General features: G+C 42.9%; 1 protein-coding gene across 4 annotated transcripts in view; it reads left to right on the top strand.

The window, feature by feature from the left end:
* NBAS (NBAS subunit of NRZ tethering complex) overlaps positions 1–17,527 on the top strand; it is an 890,452-nt gene that overhangs the window by 285,186 nt on the left and 587,739 nt on the right. For all 4 annotated transcript variants that reach the window (XM_088451840.1, XM_088451839.1, XM_088451841.1 and 1 more), the window contains exon 29: positions 5,692–5,794. In XM_088451840.1, coding sequence (XP_088307966.1) covers positions 5,692–5,794 — 103 coding nt within the window. The remainder of the gene's footprint in view (positions 1–5,691; positions 5,795–17,527) is intronic.

Raw genomic sequence — 17,527 nt, 5'->3', positions numbered from 1 at the left:
GGGCTCCCTGCGTAGGTCTAATGACACGCGTCAGAATTTCGACGCCTGTCATTTGTACCTTGCTGGGATTAAGCAGTCGGGAAGCAAGCGGTCGGCATTGCGACCCCCGGCTTCCCGCCTAATAACCATGCTATCATCCCGTGCCTTTGTTATTGTGTTATTGCAGTGCTTTTTATTCATTCATTTCTTTTTGTATATCCTTGCATTTGTGTTTTGTTTTTGTTTTTTTTGCTTTCTGAAAATTAGATAATATTGTAGATATATAAACAGTATAAAATTAAACAGCACAAGATGTTGCAACAATTAGCATAATGAGTGTATAAAATGTGAGGCTGAATGGGGGGGATTAGGGTGACCTGTATGTTAAGATTAGATACTGTACATAATTTAGGGGCATAAATAGCAGCTGGAGGTAGTAGTGAGGGATTTGGGGCAGTTTTAGACACTTGCTGACCACATTATAGATATAAATGACAAGGATGAATGAGGGGAGGGATGACCACAGCAGGGCTCCAATGTCTTTTGAAAGCTTCCTTCTTATCTTCTTGTTTATGTACAAATCTGTTGCTCATTTATTGATAAGGACATAACACAAAAGAGAGAAAAAGACACAACCTGTTTGATTAGCATGGTTCCGGATGACCTCAATTAAATGTGAATGATCGGGGTTGTACGCTGCGTGTCAAGGATTTATTAGTTGTGGATACTATGTCCCAGGTCACAGAATGACACATCTGTGCTCAGCGCACCATGACAGTACACAGTACGCCGAATGACGCTGCTTAGGTGCACCGATCCTAAACTCATTGGGGTCACTGTGAAAGATGTTCATGAAAACGCAGGGCATGGCTCAGTGACGTGGATGGAGTCTGATAATGTTTGTAATTACATTGTTATATGTAGTTTGCAGTTACATATACTATATTATAGTTTGTGATGAATATATATATTTAATTTGCCAAATAAGCATGTCTTGTACTCATACACATTGTTTGCAAATACTGTAAGTTGAGTTTTGATTTCTATAAATTTTTCTCTCACCACAGTATCTACCCTTAGCGCCAATCACAGCAGGTGATTTAGGTTTGTTACTTGCACATGTCTGACACACATGACCATATAATCCCAAAGGAGTTCAGTAGGATTACATTCAGCAGTGATCGTGCAGAGCCCAAAAAAATTGTGGGTCCCTGGGATCCCTCACTGCAAGTAAATTGGGGTCCTATCTGACCTTTTCTGGGTCCCATCTAAATGACGGTTTTCTGTAAATCTAACAACTTCGCAGTTACAGCCCATGAAGCGTGTAGCAGATGACATTAACCCTAATAGGAAAAACAAACAAACACATTGGCCCCCACATGAAGAAAAACAAACACATTGGCCCCCACATGAAGAAAAACACACTCATTGGCCCGATAGGATGATAAAAATAAAAAAGGTAATTTGGCTCCCACAGGAAAAAATAAAACACAATTGCCCCTGACAGGGAAAAAAACCCACCAAAAACATTGGCCCTGATAGGAAAAAACAAACATTGGCCCCTACATGAAGAAAAACACACACATCGATACTGTTGGTTAAAAAAAAGCAAACAAACAAACATTGGCCCGCACAGGAAGAAAAAACACACATTGATTCAAATTCATTGTACTGCAGCCTGTCCTGCTGTGTCGCTGCATCACTGTGGCGGGAGGAGGCATGCAGCTACATGACGTCATGTCGATGCATCATCGTCTCTGGGTTCGGACTGCGCCTGAGCCACCTGGAAAAGTCCAGCGCTGCCAGGCTACAATGATGCAGCACGGTGGGTGCAGACAGCAATTGTGGGGTCCAATAGAAATTAAACAAGTAGAGCTCCCCAATCACACAGATGGGGGGAAACAGGCAGATGCTCACAAAGGCTGGGTGGGCTTAGGCGTATAAGGGGAGGGGAGGGGGTAGAGGGACAGAAGGGGCAGGCAGAAGCACACATGGGTTGGCGGGCGCACACATGGGGGGCTACCTGTCACACGTCACTCAATGCTGGCGAGTATGGACAGCCGCCTGGCTGCCGTCAAGTAGCTCCTTCTCCCCTGGTTCAGACACCAGCTGAACTTCCACTCAGGCCCCTTACGCATGTCCCACCCTGATGGATGCCCCGAGTGCGGGTACCAGCGGCGGCCGTACAGCGCCCACTATGTGGTGATGCTCTTTGTGCAGCCGCTTTGCTAGGATGTGCGTCGAGCTGACACTGAGCACCAAACAGTCACCCTTGGCACCCACTTACTTGACGCCGTCTACAGTCCGGGCACCGAGGCGCATTTGTAGTGCCGCTGGCTGGCCTGACTCCACCCTCCGATTTTTATAGCCTGCAGCCGGGCGAGGCTCTTCAATCCCTTAATGAGGAGCCAGGGATTGGTTACAGCAGAACGTGTCCCCAAGGACTCGCCCATTCTAGAAAAGTGAGTCCCCAGTCCTCAATTCCAGGTAAAATACGAGCTATAGCGCATATTTGTGATCACTGTTCAGGACTTCATGTTCTTCAGCACCTATTGTCATTGTTTTAACTGAACATACATTTTGCAAAGACTGGAAGTACGTTTTGTGTATTATCTTGCTGTAGCGTGGAACCACAACCAATAAGGTGGGTGCCGGAAGGGATGGCATGGCGCACCAAGATGTAACATTTGGGGTCCATGATTCCTTCGATTTTTACAAGGTAACCAACCGCACCACCTCCAAAACATCCCCAGACCATAAAGCAGTTACTTACCCGTCCGGACGGTCGGGATTCTAGCTGTTCGATATGCCGACATCTTTATCCTGTTCTCCTTCGGGATATCTGCCCCTGCATATTGCCGGGCAGCTTTGCGGAGATGAAAAAATATATAGACACGCCCACATTCAGAGTGAGCGGCCGCCAGCAGCGATCGGCTCTGAATGAGCTCCATTGTTCTCTGTGCAAATCAGTGGAGTAATTTGTCCAATTTTGATTGTACCCCTGATGAAGTTCCATGCTGGGGACGAAATGTGTAGGGTCTGTTTTGGTGTCAAAATCCATCCGCCACCAGTGAGGTTTTCAACCATAGAGCTCAATCCCTTTGGAGTGATGGTGGTGAAGTTACATCTGCACCACATAAGCGTTGGGTATTGGTCGCCATTTTATTGGATGTAAGCAAATTTAAAGTTTTTAAAAACTATTTTTACAAAAATAAATTGGTATTTTACTAAAATGAGGCCTTTCGGCCATGTTTCGGGTAATTTTGGTGAGAGGGTCTAATTCCAGGAGGTTTCATTTAACCCATTGATGGGGTATCCCTAAAACTGATACAAGAAGAATCCACCCTCATTGGTCACAGGAACCAGAAGTAATTAAAGACATGTTCACCACAACAAGGAACTAATTGTGCGGTTAAGAAACCGTGTCTACATTTATATATTTGCACCTTTCTAGCGCCCTCAGATCCTTTTTAATGTATATATATTGTGTGTGTGTGTGTGTGTGTGTATATGTCGTTTTTTTTTATATATATTTATTTTAATATCACATTTTTCCTCTATACTATGGTATCCTGTCAGTATAATACAGAATTTATGACAATTCAGAATAGACTTTACGAGGCTGCGCTGCTTGTAAGTTCGTGTGGGGAACCAAAGTGACTGAATTACATTCACATGGTGCTGTCAGAGTTCATGACCTAAACTACAGAAACAGATTAAAGGCGCAGTAAACCAGTTATTCATACATTTTGGTGTGTGAGCCCTGAGACAATAGAGCTCTTACATATATAGGGCAAGATGTACTAAGCATTGGGGAGCGATAACGTACCAACCAATTAGCCACAAACTGTCATGTTACAGACTGTGTTTGAAAACCGATAGTTAAAAGCTTATTGGTTGGTTCTTTATCTCTCTCCACTGTATCTCTCTCCAAGGCTTAGTACAGCTACTCCATAGTGTGTTGATTCCTTACTAACATTATTACTTGGGTACAAATCAGTGCATGAACACGTGTGACTTATTACATATGCAGTGTTTGCAAATACGGGCTGTTGCGCATATTTTACCCCAAAATGGCAGCATAGGCACACTATTAGAAGATGAGCCGGTCCCACAGGACACGCTATGATCCGCCCTTGTCAATCACCGTCTGCGGTCTCTCCAGATAATCGCTGCCTGCAGCGTCTTCCTCCCTCTCTCACTGCCTGTCAGCGCTTCGCCCTATTTGTACAGTGGACTACCCATGATGGTCGCCATCCTGGGAGACAACACAGCAGAGAGCCCTGATCCCACAAAGCTCCGTATGAAGCCACCTGAGAATGTCCCTGCCGTCCAATATCAGTGGAGAGGTAGGGGCCAGCAGCCCCTGCTCTCCCTTCCTCCCAAGAGCCGCGGGTCCCGAAGCGCCCGGCCAGCCGCTGCAGGTCTAGGCAAGTCCCTGGCTTCCATTGGTGTTTCAGACCTCGAATGCCCACACAATACCATTGGGGATCTTAGGCAATCAGGCAACTGCTGGGTTTAGTAAGGAGGTCAGGGGGCCCTGGGCAGCTGCAGGCAGCAGTAGAAACCACCTGACCCCAACACTGTGCCAACTACTGCCTGCTCTCACCCACCCCCATAATATGTGATGGGACCCAGAAACAGTGGAGTAGGAGCCCATATTTTTTAAAGTGAAGGGTCCCTGGGACCCACAAATGTTTTCGCTCAGCACAATCACTGCATCAGCCATGGTATACACATCTAAAAGAAATACTTTGCTCGTTATTCAAGAATATATATTTTAATGTTTTCCTTTATAATTGGAAGAACACATAAAATCGAGAAATATATCTGTAGAATTTGTATTGTACATCTGATATTTTCTGAGTTACCTGTAATAAAGGTATTTTGTTAGTATTATCATTTTCTATTTATAATGTGTCGCATTGTGTTTGCAGCATTGTTCAGGGTATATATATATAGTAATAGTGTAACCTGATCTATCATAACGTACTGTAAGTTGACATATCCTAGGAACAACACAGAGCAATAAACAACTGGCAGAAAGTTTGACTTCGTGAGGGAGTGGGAGAAATCTTGGAGGCGCGGATGACGGGCAGTAACCAGGGTGCAGGTGTGGCAGCGATCGGTGGAAGGGGTGAGAGGGAATGCGGACAATAGTGAGGTTGGAGGTGTAGGAGGGGGCAGAGCAATTGAGAGGCTGATTTATTAATATTGCCGAAAAAGCCCCAATTACTTACCTTCCTCATTGGGGCAATTTATCATACCCCCAGATACCTTTTTAGGAACATTGACTACATTTTTGGCTTCATTAAATAGGCAACTGAGTGCTCTGTATGTGAGATTGAGGCGTTTGAACTGATGGTAATAGGGAGCCAGGGAAGGAGGTTGAAGGGGTAGGGGGGCTACCACAGTGTGACTAGAGAGGAAGATGAGACGAGCAGTATAATTCAGTATACCATAGACTGAAATGGGAAAAGGAGAATTAGTAGGAGTTCAGTGAGGAGGTTACAGTAGTTGAGGCAGGAGATGATGCGTACGTGGGTAAGATTTTTGATTTAATCGGGGGTGAGAGGAGGAAATGTAAACAGTGAGAGATTTTTAATGAGTGAGGTGACACTCAGGCAGCACAATTTATTATTACATGTGTATATCATGCGTTTTGTACAGTCTTGTTCATGGTATGTTTTATGTTTGTCATTTTTCCCCTAGACAACCTCCGGTCAGTGAGAGTCACTGGAGGGGTCTTCTGCAGGATGTGCTGGAGATGCAGCAGAACGTGTACACTTGTCTCAGTGTGGACACCTGCTATGAGGTGAGAGAGATACATGGCCTCACCTATTCAATATATAATAGGAGACCGAGGTCAATCTTCCTTTTATTTGTTTCAGAAACGTTTGACAGGTGTTGTAGCTCCAGTGGCTGCAGCCTGTACAGTGGTGCAGTCATCTTGTGGGTTACGGACATTCATAACATATATCAAACAGTTGTGTGGCTGTTATGTATAGCTAGGTCTGGTGAAATGAATGGCAATGGTGGTTGGTTTCACAACAAACCTTATAGGCGAAGATGACAGAAAATATACACAAAGGTGTCAATTATTGTACATTCCTGCCAGGACTTTGCATAGAATGTGCAGATATTTACAATAGCTTATAGCAAGTATGTTTTGACAACTTATACTAGGAGATGGACCTGCCATTGCTCATTATAGGAGCTGGACCTGCCATTGCTTATACTAGGAGCTGGACCTGCCATTGCTCATTATAGGAGCTGGACCTGCCATTGCTTATACTAGGAGCTGGACCTGCCATCGCTTATACTAGGAGCTGGACCTGCCATTGCTTATACTAGGAGCTGGACCTGCCATTGCTTATACTAGGAGCTGGACCTGCCATTGCTTATACAAGGAGCTGGACCTGCCATTGCTTATACTAGGAGCTGGACCTGCCATTGCTTATACTAGGAGCTGGACCTGCCATTGCTTATACTAGGAGCTGGACCTGCCATTGCTTATACTAGGAGCTGGACCTGCCATTGCTCATTATTGGAACTGGACCTGCAATTGCTTATACTAGGAGCTGGACCTGCCATTGCTTTTCCTAGGAGCTGGATGTGCCATTGCTCATTATTGGAACTGGACCTGCCATTGCTTATAATAGAAGCTGGACCTGCCATTGCTTATACTAGGAGCTGGACCTGCCATTGCTTATACTAGGAGCTGCACCTGCCATTGCTTATACTAGGAGCTGGACCTGCCATTGCTTATACTAGGAGCTGGACCTGCCATTGCTCATACTAGGAGCTGGACCTGCCATTGCTTATACTAGGAGCTAGACCTGCCATTGCTTATACTAGGAGCTGGACCTGCCATTGCTTATACTAGGAGCTGGACCTGCCATTGCTTATACTAGGAGCTGGATGTGCCATTGCTCATTATTGGAACTGGACCTGCCATTGCTTATACTAGGAGCTGGACCTGCCATTGCTTATACTAGGAGCTGGATGTGCCATTGCTCATTATTGGAACTGGACCTGCCATTGCTTATAATAGAACCTGGCCCTGCATTGCTTATACTAGGAGCTGGACCTGCCATTGCTTATACTAGGAGCTGGACCTGCCATTGCTTATACTAGGAGCTGGATGTGCCATTGCTCATTATTGGAGCTGGACCTGCCATTGCTCATACTAGGAGCTGGACCTGCCATTGCTCATACTAGGAGCTGGACCTGCCATTGCTTATACTAGGAGCTTGGACCTGCCATTGCTCATTATAGGAGCTGGACCTACCATTGCTTATACTAGGAGCTGGACCTGCCATTGCTCATTATAGGAGCTGGACCTGCCATTGCTTATACTAGGAGCTGCACCTGCCATTGCTTATACTAGGAGCTGGATCTGCCATTGCTTATACTAGGAGCTGCACCTGCCATTGCTTATACTAGGAGCTGGATCTGCCATTGCTCATTATTGGAGCTGGACCTGCAATTGCTTATACTAGGAGCTGGACCTGCCATTGCTCATACTAGGAGCTGGACCTGCCATTGCTCATACTAGGAGCTGGACCTGCCATTGCTCATACTAGGAGCTGGACCTGCCATTGCTTATACTAGGAGCTGGACCTGCCATTGCTTATACTAGGAGCTGGACCTGCCATTGCTTATACTAGGAGCTGGACCTGCCATTGCTTATACTAGGAGCTGGACCTGCCATTGCTTATACTAGGAGCTGGACCTGCCATTGCTTATACTAGGAGCTTCACCTGCCATTGCTTATACTAGGAGCTGCACCTGCCATTGCTCATTATAGGAGCTGCACTTGCCATTGCTTATACTAGGAGCTGGACCTGCCATTGCTCATACTAGGAGCTGGATCTACCATTGCTCATTATAGGAGCTGCACTTGCCATTGCTTATACTAGGAGCTGGACCTGCCATTGCTTATACTAGGAGCTGGACCTGCCATTGCTTATACTAGGAGCTGGACCTGCCAGTGCTTATACTAGGAGCTGGACCTGCCATTGCTTATACTAGGAGCTGGACCTGCCATTGCTCATTATAGGAGCTGGACCTGCCATTGCTTATACTAGGAAATTACAAAATTAATGCTAGCCTGGGGGTAGAGGTATCAAATAACGGAATCATTTTATATTGATTCCTTATCCACTGCATCCGTTTTTTTCAAAATCTAGTAAATAAATATTTAGTGTATATGTGTGTGTGTGTGTGTATGTATGTATATGTATATATATATATATATATATATCTATATCTATATATATATATATATATCTATATAATATATATATCCACAACCCTAACTCATCCCTATTCCTCTCTCTGGTTGGATTAATAACGTTTTTGCCTAAACGTTGTAAATGTTAAATTCGTTAATTGATGATTATCTCAGTTATCCAAATCATTTCAACACTCTCAGAGGTGACTTGAAATATCCTTTATAATTGACTGTGTTATACCTTATATAACAACGTTTATCGTAGAGATACTGAAGAGATGCTATTGGAACTCAAAGCCTATAACCCTTGAATCTGAGCTCATCATGTATATACAGTAGATGTTACATACAGCAGTTTATACCCCTGTTGACAGGAATAGAGGTGCTTGGGCTGCAGACGGACCGCAGGCTTGTCCGCCCAGGAATATTGCTATGTAAGATGGGACAGTACATTAGCCTTATTTGTTTGTTTTTGTGGAGAAACCATTTAGGTTAAGTTCTGCACCTCCTGTTCCCTTTTGAAATCTCCAGTCTTGTATGGTGTAGGCTGTAACTGTTATTATGAGCTTAACAGACATTGATCAGTAGCCGAGCTGGCTTTCCAGGCATACGCCACTGCCTGGTGCAGTCTTTATGTACGCCACTGCCTGGTGCAGTCTTTATGTAAAGCTGATTGCAGATGTCGGGAAAATGAATAACTGAGATAACATTGTCCCAGATAAATGGAGCCAGTGTCATATCTAGGCTAGGTACTCGAGCAGTAGGACTGCTAGCATAATTGGTGAGCAGTCAACTTTAATGAGCTGAGCAAGAAGACAAGTTCAGCCTGAAGTGTGAAGACTCTATTCTGTCCTTTTTTTTTTCTGTGTGTAAATGCCATTGTCAGCTCTGAAGACTGCTGTCCACTGCGCATTGTGTGGCTGTACTGATCACTCTGTTAAGCTACTTTTTCTTTTGCTTTTTTTTGGCACAAAATACTATAGACGAGAGATGACTTCCTCAATCTGATGTCTAGGTGTTTGTCTTATTACAGTGGATGAGCTGTACCCTCAGGCTCTCCGAGTTTTCTGTCACAAGGCTATTTAATACAATTGCCATTCTATTTGAAGATGTCAATGTTTCTTACGAGCCACCAGCACGTAAGAATGAGATATTTATTCTGTGAGCTGGTTAGAGCAGGATTTCTTCCTCAAGAACCCTATGCAGGTCATATAATATAATACAATAAAAACGATGTGTTCTTGTTACTGCCCATCTAGTAGCAATTTATAATAATATTAGCAGTAGTTCAGCACCAAAAGACTTTAACCTAGCTAGAATCATAGGATTACTCAAACCACACAAAACCTCAGTGCAATCGTATAGACCAGGGGTATGCCACATGCATCCCTCCAGCTGCGTTCCAGCATTCCCTCCAGCTGCGTTCCAGCATTCCCTCCAGCTGCGTTCCAGCATTCCCTCCAGCTGCATTCCAGCATTCCCTCCAGCTGCGTTCCAGCATTCCCTCCAGCTGCGTTCCAGCATTCCCTCCAGCTGCGTTCCAGCATTCCCTCCAGCTGCGTTCCAGCATTCCCTCCAGCTGCGTTCCAGCATTCCCTCCAGCTGCGTTCCAGCATGCCCTCCAGCTGCGTTCCAGCATGCCCTCCAGCTGCGTTCCAGCATGCCCTCCAGCTGCGTTCCAGCATGCCCTCCAGCTGCGTTCCAGCATTCCCTCCAGCTGCGTTCCAGCATGCCCTCCAGCTGCGTTCCAGCATGCCCTCCAGCTGCGTTCCAGCATGCCCTCCAGCTGCGTTCCAGCATGCCCTCCAGCTGCGTTCCAGCATGCCCTCCAGCTGCGTTCCAGCATGCCCTCCAGCTGCGTTCCAGCATGCCCTCCAGCTGCGTTCCAGCATGCCCTCCAGCTGCGTTCCAGCATGCCCTCCAGCTGCGTTCCAGCATGCCCTCCAGCTGCGTTCCAGCATGCCCTCCAGCTGCGTTCCAGCATTCCCTCCAGCTGCGTTCCAGCATGCCCCACAGCTACTGGTCTTTGCCTACGTGAGGACACCTTGTTTCTGCACAACTGCTTGTTGCGCCCATGTGCCGGCCACTCAGCATTTTTCTATGCATGTGCAGTGCGGAAATGTACATAATACTTACAGCTCACTCTGTCTATAATATGTGTTATGTAATAGCAGCTTTAAACATACTCATTTACATACAGATACAATAATATAATAGTGAATCTAGATGCGGATAAATCTTTCCCCCGGATTTCTTGGTCACTTAACTAGGACATATAAATGACACCATTTTAGCCTCGTCCCAACCCTCTATTTTTATATTATTTTTCTTGAACCAAATACACTCAGACCTCTCATTCCAAATCGGCTATAAACCAAATACTCTTAATACAGTGGTGGGGAACCTTTTTTCTGCCGGGGTCCATTTTGATATATATAACTTTATTTGCGGGTCCGGTGCATGCCATGCCCCCTCCGTGTGACATCACATGGGGCCAGGCCACAATTGCCGGTGATTACAGCAATGCCCAGAGCATCCTGAGGGGATGCTCCGAGGGGCTGTAAGGGCAGCGGTGTGAACATCCTAAGGACGCCCCGGGCTGCACTGCTGCATAGATTCTAGCTGCAGGGGGCCATTCTAGGCACCCTGCTAGCCAGATGAAGCTAGCAGAAAAAAGCTCAGAGGGACAGACCAAATGGTTCCGTGAGCCTTATACGGCCCACGGGCCTGAGGTTCCCCATCCTTACTTTAATATATCAACACACACATCTGTCTATCCAATCTATCTTGGTCCGCAGGTTCAGCAGTCTAGAAACTTCATGAAATAATGTGACAGGTGCCCTCACATAGACAAAGGGTGCGAGACACCGTTCATAACAAACTGCACAATGCACAGTTATTTAAATCAACGTTTCAGTGTATTTACACTATCTGAAGATATGTAAGTTCCAAGGTGTAGGTACTTTTGTTACTGATGAAGTAATATTGAACACCAAAGAGTGACACCAATGCGCCTCTCTCTCTCTCTCTCTCATATATATATACCTGACGAAGGTTTTAATAAACCAAAACTGTTTAACGCTATTTCAAGGTCGTTGTGACCGTGTATTATGAGTCTGAGAGTGCCGCTGTGATTGGTGTGTACGTATCTATATACATATTAATACTGTGTATTTATATATAGAAGCATGATGTTACATAATATTGTATTACATGTTTTAAACTCTGTGGACAAAGCACTTTGTTTGGATGGTGTGTAGCACTGTCCTATCCTTAGCACTGGATAGGCATGGCAATATGGAAGGCATTTTTCATTCATTACAAAAACACTTTCCAAGCACACATAAAAATGGATAAACTTTTAGTTTACAGAATGAAGTAAATATTACAATTCTCCACCCAGCCTGCCCATATCTTATCCATATAGCATGATTTAGTCAGTGCCAGACCCCCAATGCAGGGCAACTTTATTCTCCCTGGATGTGTCCTAGAAAACACATTTTGGAAGCATGCACATAGCTATAGAACGTCTGTTTTACATACCATTTACCTTGACTGATGATTGGGCAATCTGGAACTCATACACAGGCAATTAATCATAAGCTGACTACAGAGAACTTCAATTATTATTAATGATCACATCCAAAAGCCATCCTATCCCAATGGATTTTGTCGGATATTCCTCCATTGTTTGTTAATATGTCTGTTATCGCACTTGTCTATTTCTTTATAACCATTTGTCTGACACAAATGGCTATAAAGGATAGGTAACCGCAACATTGTACAATACAGTAAATGGGTAAATAGCCAACAAACATATATCCTCAGTAGAGTTTCCATTTTACTACATAGAATAAGTTGGAAATTTTGTTTGGAAGTAAGAATTTATCATTTCAATTTTATTGTATTAATGAAAAGCGATATCTGTTTTTTTTTTTGTTTGTTTGTTTTTTTTTCTCTTTAAAATGATAATTTAAACAATACATTCTATGCAAAATAACTAATCCATAATATCTGAAATGAATGTGATATAAGAAACAGGACTGCTACAATTGCTGACCTAACTGAATCATCAGTTCTAACCGGTATTACAGAGACATGGCTAGACGGAAATGGTAGAGGATAACCTTAAACTAGTCCTGCATATCGAAGAATTACTATTCACAATCACCAGTAAGAAAACAGAGTATCTGTCAAGTGAGATCACTGCAGCAAACAACGAGCCAGGTCAGCTTTTCTCTACAGTGGAGAAGCTTTGCAAACCAACATGTCTGCAGCCTGGTGTAACCCTCTCCCCTTGGCTTTGTCCTGCAAAGTTCTTTGCAGCTAAAATATACTCAATTAGGATTGGAATCCCAACCTTGCTGTCAAATGACTGCCTAGGCGCCAGCCTGCGAATGTAAGCGATCTGGCTTCTTGGACTAGCTTTAAACACCAGGAAGGAGAAATCAATGTTGAAGTTACCCGAAGGTTGCACAAAGTGATCTAGACCCTGCTCAACCAAGCTTTTAATAGGGCTGTTTTGACATAATAGGCCCGGTATTTGCAATTCTCTCAGCAGGCAGGCATATTTCATAACCCACTAGGAAGCAATTGTTAGACCTTGTTTTTTTTTTTTTTAAAGAAAAACTCATTTAGATCCTGCAGAACCAACTACTAATCCATATTAAACTTTTCTAGCAAAGGTTATTAGGGAAGTGTTTGCAACTCAACTGGAAACCCATCTGTCAACCGTTGATATTTACATCCATTCCAGTAAGGATTCAGGAAATGACAGTCCTGGTGTACTCTAAGAGCCATATCCAATTAGCCCCGAACACTGTTCGGGCGCTAATTGATCCCCGTGATCGGCGAAAAACGGGGATTTTTCGCCGTTAATCCCCGATTTTCGCCAATATTTTTTTCATCCCTATCCTATAAATTCGGGCGAATTAATAGGATAGTTCGTCTGTTAACACATAGGAGCTGCGATAAGCTCGCGGCCCTATGTGTTCTCGCCTTTTTCTGGCGAAAAACCGGCACTTAACGTGGATTATTTTTCGGGTCCCGAAAAAAAAAAAACCCGATAAGTGCCGTCGTCATGCCAACTACAGGGCTATTTGGATAGCCCCGAGCGAGCAAATTAGCCGCGGTAATTTACCTAGTGTGATCTTCTGATGGCAAGAGACAGAGGTGATTGTTTCTTCTGAATCTTTCTGCAGCATCTCATATTATGGGCCATGATATTCCAAAAGGCAAATAATCATTTATTGCTGCATATTAAAACATAAAATCATGTATAAGACAATAAATATTCATGAAGAAATATATGAAAAGAAACCATAAAAAAAAAAATTATACCAAATAAAGTTCCAAACAATAAAATAAAAAAAATATACAAAAGTTTCTGTGTTGTGTCCTGTTAAAAGAATCCTAATCCAAATGGCAATCAATAATAGATAAATATAGTCATTGGCCTCAAATAGTAGAATCCAGGTTAATGTCCAGCTCTGAGAATAATTATAATTACCAGCCTCGAAAAGCACAGTCACATCCTAACATTTAGGCAGTGATGTCCGCAGATGGTATGAAGTCGGAGTGGAGCTGCTGGAGTTCGATGAATAGTACAGGTCCGGAAGTCCACAATGAGGCTCCAAAGTTGATAAAAGTGGATATCTGTAGGGTGCTAGACGCGTTTCGTTGTGGAGAGCCCACAACTTCCTCTATAGCATGATATTTGAGGCCAATGACTATATTTATCTATTATTGATTGGCATTTGGATTAGGATTCTTTTAACAGGACACAGCACAGGAACTTTGTATATTTTTTATTTAATTGTTTGAAACTTTATATGGTATAATTTATTTTTTAATGGTTTATTTTCATATATTTCTTCATGAATATTTATTGTCTTATACATGATTTTATGTTTTAACATGCAGCAATAAATGATTATTTGCCTTTTTCAATCCAAGCCGGTTTAGATAGGACCTGCTTCAGAGGTGGAAGGAGACGCTTTTGTGTCTGTGTTTAATGGCGGTTGCCCGTCTGGCGCTGCAGAGTTCTTTTCTGGCGTAAATTCATGCGTCTGAATGTGCAAGGACCCTAAGCGCTAAAATAACAATTGTTGCGCCTTCAGATGTACTGCGCTATTGGTCGCACCATCAAAGCTTGCACCAGTCTTATGGCAGGTGCAGTTTCTCCGTCCGTGTATGGCTTCCTATGTCTGCGGTTGAGCATCTGTGTGCAAGCAACCATTTTTTCTGACACACTTGTGACGCTCCCATACCACGCTCCTAAGACTGACCAGCTCCGTGCATGCGCTAAGCCACCTCCTAATAACACCCATCACTTTTTCAAGACATTTCTGATACAGTGCATCTGGATCACAACAGCGCCTTTGTGCATACATTCTGTGTAACCATACGAGTTTTTAAAGATATTCATATGCGCACAATAGAAAAAAAAATCCCTAGACTACAAAAAACTTCAACATTGCCTGTGGAAGGCCCATAGGACCACCAAAACACTGAGCAAGGTTATATGTAATGTTGGGCGGTCCCTGATTGCTGGCCTTCTGAATAGGACTAGTTTACAAGACTATGCGGAAAGTGCCTGGCATAAAGGAGTTTTATAGAATGACGCACTACATTTACAACCTCTTCATATTAATTTCTTTAAAAATAAATTATGTGTAGTCTTTTTTATTTATTTTTTTCTCTTAAAAAAAAAAAAAATATAATACTAGTAAAAAATCTTTTTGTGTAAAAAAAAAAAAAAAAAGTTAAAGGCAGTGGAAAGCCTTGGCACATCGATTAGCTGCATGCTGGCATATCTCAATACCTTGCCAGTGAGCTCTCAGATGTACCGTTGTCAGTGTTCTTTGATAAATTTGTATTTTAACGTTGGACAGTTTCCGTACCTCTTAGCCATCACACACATGGAGGCCTGGGAACACACCATCTGAGCTGTCTGCTGCGCTGCACAAGCCGCGCCGTCCGTTTAATACAATATATCAATGCTTGATGTTGCAAGCCTAAAAATAACCTTCCGGTGCTATTTGCAAAATGCTGATATTAAGACGGAATTGAATTTGTGTTGATGCATGCTGTTTATTTGCATGTTCACTTTAATCAACTAAGCACACAGAGCCTGAACGAGCCTGCGAGTGGCATAATTTACTTAGAAAACCTGACATCTGTTAAAAGTTGAAAATGATTTGAAGCTTTTTATTACAGTTTACAGATTTAGTTGGATCTGGCTGCCAATCTCATCTTCTCCTGGGGAAAGCTTTGAAAGCAAATTATAAAAGCTTTGTAGGGATCTTTCTGAAAAAGGCATATGGGAGTTTTAACAAAGACCTGAAATGTGTCAATTTTCCTACAGTAATGCAATTAATTTCGAAGGAAGAAACGGTAAATAAAATAAGCAACTTTCAGCCCTCCCTTGGATTTTAGAAGGAAATAAAATAGAGATATAGACTTTGCAGTTCAACCTCAAGAATTGTCTTTTTGCTTTTTATTAATTTTTTTTTAAGACTATTCGCTTCTGTAAAAAAAGAAAAGAAATAAATTGCACAATCGCTGCTATTATCACCGTTCTTTATTTGTAAAGTAGCGACATATTCTATTGAACTGCACAGTAAGGGATATAAATGAAAAACATGCAATGACATGAATCTGGAAATTACTGTAATGGAGGCGGTTTTAAGGTTTGATACTCTACTATTTCCGAGTATATCCCTAGTATATTAATGGATGGCTTCCTTATTATTGAATCATCCCATCAATTTGGCTCCATCCACTGTGTGAAGAGAAGAACAATGTAGTAGGTCCAGCGTGCTCTTATAATTGTCTTACTGGTTCCTAAATGCTACATGATTTATGGTCATCTATAGATTCCTCCCAACGTTTAAACATATCAAATTGAGACAATATAAGCCTGCCCCCATCCATCCAGAAATGCTCACTTTTGGCAAAAACTTCACCCCTTGCACAGGGCCGAATTAGGTCTCATTCGTACAATCATTTTTATTTTCACATCAATTTACATTCTCTTAACTTGCCTTGAAAACAAATCTTGCACAATTCTAACACCTACAGTATGTGTGTTTGTGTAGACCTAATGTGTACAATTTATCTAATTCACAGCAGGGGGAATTAATATTTTGTGGTCTGCCTGTTGCTTTTGTAGTAAACCAGATCTGCATTCAGTAACAGCCATTTTGTGTGCGACTACTGTTCTAGTGTTACCATGGTGTGACCTACACAAGGCTAACAGGCTGCAGTATGATATTACTATATATATGAAATATAACATGTACACAAGTTAAGCCGACACGCCGCAGATGATGGGTTAATACATGCCCAGGTGTCCTCCAAAGCAACCAGTACTCCAATGTATAATGGGCTATAAGAATTCAATATTTTAGTCTTGAGATCTTTATCAAGAACATTATCTATCTATCTATCTCCTATCTATGGGCCTGATTCAGAGCCGCTCGTAAGCGGCCGCTCGTTCGTTCTGACCGATGTTCGCACATCTGCGCATGCATACGGATTTTAATACGCATGCGCGAACCAGTCAGTGCGGCCGAAAATCGTTTGTTCGCTATATAGCGAATGCCTGCTATTTTGAGTGACAGAAGGAGGCGTATGTGGGTGGTAACAGGGGAAGGTGCTTGAAAACGGGGGGGTGGAATTAGATCGCAGGCGTGCTTAAAGGTCAAAACGGGTGTTTTAAGGGAGTGCATAATTAATACAGCAGCGTCATTGACCACGTCACTTGGTTTTTTTTTACTCCGAACTGCTCGCAAAATAGCGGTTGAAAAAAACAGCCACAAGAATAGCGAGCAGTACATACGCTGTTCAATGTGCTCGATTAATGTAATAAATAGCGGACATGACGTAGGATGCGAGCGGCCAGGGGGCGTATTTTACAAAATTACAACCGCAAGTTTTGCTCGCTCGTTCAGACTTAGAGGCATGAACAGACCGCAATTAGCGAACAGTTCATTTGAATAGCCACCCCTTGTTTTAGAACGAACGACCGCAAATAGCGAGCGGCTCTGAATCAGGCCCTATGTCATATATATCTATCTCATATCTATCTATCTATGTCATATCTAGCTATCTCCTATCTATGTCATATCTATCTATGTATCTATCTCTCTATGTCATATCTATCTATGTATCTGTCACATCTATCTGTCATATCTATCTGTCATATCTATCTATCTCATATCTATGTATCTATCTATGTCATATCTATGTATCTGTGTATCGATCTATCTATCTGTCATATCTATCTATCTATGTATCTATCTGTCATAT

This window comes from Taudactylus pleione, unplaced genomic scaffold, assembly GCF_031769625.1.
Source record: "Taudactylus pleione unplaced genomic scaffold, aTauple2 ptg000030l, whole genome shotgun sequence".
NCBI lineage: Eukaryota > Metazoa > Chordata > Amphibia > Anura > Myobatrachidae > Taudactylus > Taudactylus pleione.
This window is presented reverse-complemented; position numbering and strand designations above follow the sequence as displayed.